General features: G+C 37.8%; 1 protein-coding gene across 1 annotated transcript in view; it reads right to left on the reverse strand.

The window, feature by feature from the left end:
• Nucleotides 1-136: 136 nt before the first annotated feature.
• snrnp48 (small nuclear ribonucleoprotein 48 (U11/U12)) overlaps nt 137-3,997 on the reverse strand; it is a 7,387-nt gene continuing 3,526 nt past the window's right edge. Inside the window, exons 4-9 of the mRNA XM_008430806.2 lie at nt 3,350-3,430; nt 1,723-1,902; nt 1,488-1,609; nt 716-819; nt 507-641; nt 137-339 (exon numbers count right to left, since the gene is read on the reverse strand). Coding sequence (XP_008429028.1) covers nt 258-339; nt 507-641; nt 716-819; nt 1,488-1,609; nt 1,723-1,902; nt 3,350-3,430 — 704 coding nt within the window. The 3' untranslated portion in view covers nt 137-257. The remainder of the gene's footprint in view (nt 340-506; nt 642-715; nt 820-1,487; nt 1,610-1,722; nt 1,903-3,349; nt 3,431-3,997) is intronic.

The following is a 3,997-nucleotide window of genomic DNA, read 5'->3' on the forward strand; positions in this document are numbered from 1 at the left end:
AAATCAGCTGGACTTCTTTAGACATCTAAGGAATTATCTAATTCTGTGTCAATTATTACACTCTACTCCACTCACACATTTTATATTTCTTGTTTCTAAATCTAAAAAACTGACATGAAAACATGAGACAACAGAATGAAAGATTGTTTGCACAAATCTTTATTAACATTTTTTGTAAAAATCAGAGTTAGCAAATAAACTGATGACAGCAGCAGGTTTCAGCAGACAGACGTTTTGATGCTGAAGAGCCAGCGTTCTCACTTGTCCTTCTCCCTGTCATCTTTCTTTTTCTTCTTCTTCTTCCTGTCATGGTGGTGGCCATCAGGGGATCGGGAATCCCTGCCAAGAGCAAAACTTGAGGCATCAAAAACATAATTCTCTTTTATGAAAACAAAGTACCAAAAACATGTTTTTTCTAAACGTTTAAAAGCACATGAGAGATTTTCATCTCAGAAATAAACTTGTTGAAAATCCAAACTGTGAGGTTTGAATAGGTCATTTCCTACCTCTCCTTCCTTTTCTTCTTCTTCTTCCTGTCTTTGTCTTGGCTTCGTTCTCGACTTCGTTCTCGGCTGCGACGCCGCTTACCGTGCGAATGACGCGACTCTGAGGATTTCGACCGTCTTCTATCCAGCCAGCGACTGAAAACGCACCATATTATGTCTTTGCAACAGTGATTTATTTATTTACTGAAAGAAACATTTTTTTAATTTACCCTGGAGGAGATTGAGCAGATCTAGATGAGTGCTTCTCCTCTTCCTCCTCCTTCCACTGCCTGGTAAGTTCCTCTGAATGGACACTGATCACCTCTCTGATTACCTGCAGAACGACAAACATCTAATTTTAGCTCTTTCAACTCATCATTCTTTATTTTTACAGTTTTAGTCTTTTCATCCAGATTTTGTGCACTTTTCTATCAGCTTTGACAGAAGATGATTACAATTAATATTTTAAAATGCATTTATCTTCACTGTATTTAAATATGGTGAAGCGACTCCAGTAAATACTATTCATCAGCAGGAAATTGATTTTATGGCAGAATACAAGGATACAATCAATAGAAATTCAGTGTGACAGAAAACACATAATTAAATAAAATCATGTGATAATTCAGCTTTTGTTATTTTGTAATTATGTTTTTTTTTATTTCAGTCCTGAAAACACCAAAAATTGCATAGAATTTTATATTTTTGACTAAATGAGTAAGCTTTAAATCAGTTTTATTATTTCTAGCAATCTGTTATTACTCAAAAACGTGTATTAAACGAGCACAGGCTTGTAAAAATGTCTGTCTGGCTGCTAAAACGTTAATGCACCCCAAAAAAAGTCAGACAAATATGTGAGAAAAAAGGTTATATCACAAGGAATAAAGAAGCAAATTAAAGCTTTTATGATGAGCTGATTAAAAAAATAAGGAATTTAAGTTGGCTTTAACTGGAATATATGAGAACACTTCAGTCAGTAGAAGAGATGATGGAAGGATTTACCTCAGTGTAGGATTTCTTAGTGATGTGGACGTTCTTGGCTCTGTAGGACTGACGTCGCCTCTTGTAGTCCCTCATCTCTGCCATCAGCTCCAGGTGACTCTTTGGCTCATTCTGCTGTTCATCTGAACCAAACAAACACAATCAACTATACAAATCTTCTGGAGGAGAAGTGAAAAATGTAATTTTTTTCCCATTTATTCAATAGAAGACACTACCAGTGTTGAGTGATTGTCACCTTTTTTAAGTTTTGAAACCAAATCTACGTAGAGATCCTCGTTGGAAGACGCAGCCTCACTCTGCTGGCCGAGGACGCCGACCACGTGATCGTAAAGAGCCAATCGGTCTGCAACAGTGAGGTCACACACCGCTCGCTTGTGGTTCTGTGGCACATCGACGGGCTGGCCAGAGTACTGACCTGATGAAGGACCAGAGAGGTTTTACACACCAACAAAAGACTCACACACCTACCAGATGACTTCAAAGTCACAACTGACTGCCTGACACCAACAATACTGATCAGATAACCAACCAGGACTTAATATATAAATAAAAAAACATATTAAAACGTGCAGAATTTTGTTTATTTAGGACAAAAAAAAAATGTTTTTTTGTTGTTGTTTAAATTAAGGCCAAAATGAGTGTTTGTCACAATCAGTGTAAACCTGCAGACACTCGCACTCAAAAGGATTTGAAGCTTGCTCTGCTAAAGTGAAATAAACTCAACTGGTTCAGTTAGTCATGTGACGCACGACATCTTCTATACCACTGGTGTTTTATTTCATAAAACCACTGGATGTCGTCAAGAGTTTGAAACAGTTTTAGGCCTTGAAGCATGTGTCGAGAGTGTGCAGGATGCTTTGAATAAGTCTGTCACAATAAGCAGTTAATTGCATAAATTAAAAATGCGTATTCTGATGGTTAATATTTTTGTAGGGCAATTTTGTTCACACAGACACAGTGATCCATTTTATTCATGGTTTCGGTTGCGTATGGTTTTTGTTTCCTTTTTATTTATAAAAATATGCACATATATATTTTTATTTGGTTGTTTTGTCTTATTTTGGAAAATGGTTTCCAGTTCCAGAGTGGAGTGTTTTGTAGAAAATTAAAGTTTTGTAATTTTTCAAAGGGTAAACTTGCACTATTATGCCATTATGTACACAGTAGTTGAAAATGGTCTCAAAACAACAATTATCACAATAATTTCTGGGACATTTTTCTTAATAATTTAAGTTAAATTGTTTTCCGGAAGAAAACATTAAGCTCAGTGTTGAGTTTATTTACCAAGACTTTATGCCACTGAGTTAGTTTTTCCAGATGACAAATTATAGTAGCTATGCCTCCACAAATTCTAAAGCTGTTCACATTTTGTCATTTTTTTTAGATATTATAAACATCGTATCCCATTATGATCAACATTATCATCATAATTAATTGATAGTTTTCAGTGGGATCCGATTTAAAAGACAATTTTATGAATACAGGAAGTGAAAATATTTATATTTGGAACATTCTCTGCAGCTCTGACTGACTTCCCCAAGACGTAAAGGGAAAGGTTGGCGCTAAAGAGTCCCACAGCCCCACCTTGTGGTCTTAAAAGGATATGACAATAAAAGGATACTGCACGTTATCAGGCAAGCCTGAACCAGAGCAGCAGCATTTTCTAGAGCCCATCTCTTCTCTAATACTCACCACTGCTGCTGCAAACAAAACACACAATACACAGATCAGAAGTGACATCTAGTGGAGGTATTATGCCTTGGGTGTAAAAGTTAGACATTGGATGCCTCCTCTTTAAGATTAGAGCAAAAAGAAATGCTGACTGGTTGTTTTGAGTTAAAGTTCTTAAGTTGAGATGGTACCTTGCCAGAAGACTCCTTCCATCTTCATCAGTGGAGCTGCAGATCTCGCCTTTAGGATAACCTGGTGCTGGGTTGATTTGTCTACAAAAAGAAAATTAAAATTAATTTTAAAAAATCTAAGAAACTGGGATAAAGAGTAATTTACAGTTTAAAGTTAATCTTAATATTTAATTAAATTATCCATCTATCCATCCATTTTCTTTCACCCTTGTCCCTCAGTGGGGTCGGGAGGGTTGCTGGTGCTGGAGGGCACCAGCAACCCTCCCTCTCGCCCTAACGTGCCGGGCGAGAGGCGGGGTCACCCTGGACAGGTCGCCAGTCTGTCGCAGGGCAACACAGAGACACACGGGACAAACAACCATGCACACACACTCTCACACCTAGGGGCAATTTTAGAGAGGCCAATTAACCTGACAGTCATGTTTTTGGACTGTGGGAGGAAACCGGAGTACCCGGAGAAAACCCACGCATGCACAGGGAGAACATGCAAACTCCATGCAGAAAGACCCCAGGCCGGGAATCGAACCCAGAACCTTCTTGCTGCAAGGCAACAGCTAGTATGACATTTTGCTTAGTCATAATTAAATTACCTTCGAAAGATTATTATAGTGTCTAATCTCTGCCTCTTTTTTAAAACACATTTTGTGT

Source organism: Poecilia reticulata, linkage group LG16 (genome assembly GCF_000633615.1).
Source record: "Poecilia reticulata strain Guanapo linkage group LG16, Guppy_female_1.0+MT, whole genome shotgun sequence".
Classification (NCBI taxonomy): domain Eukaryota; kingdom Metazoa; phylum Chordata; class Actinopteri; order Cyprinodontiformes; family Poeciliidae; genus Poecilia; species Poecilia reticulata.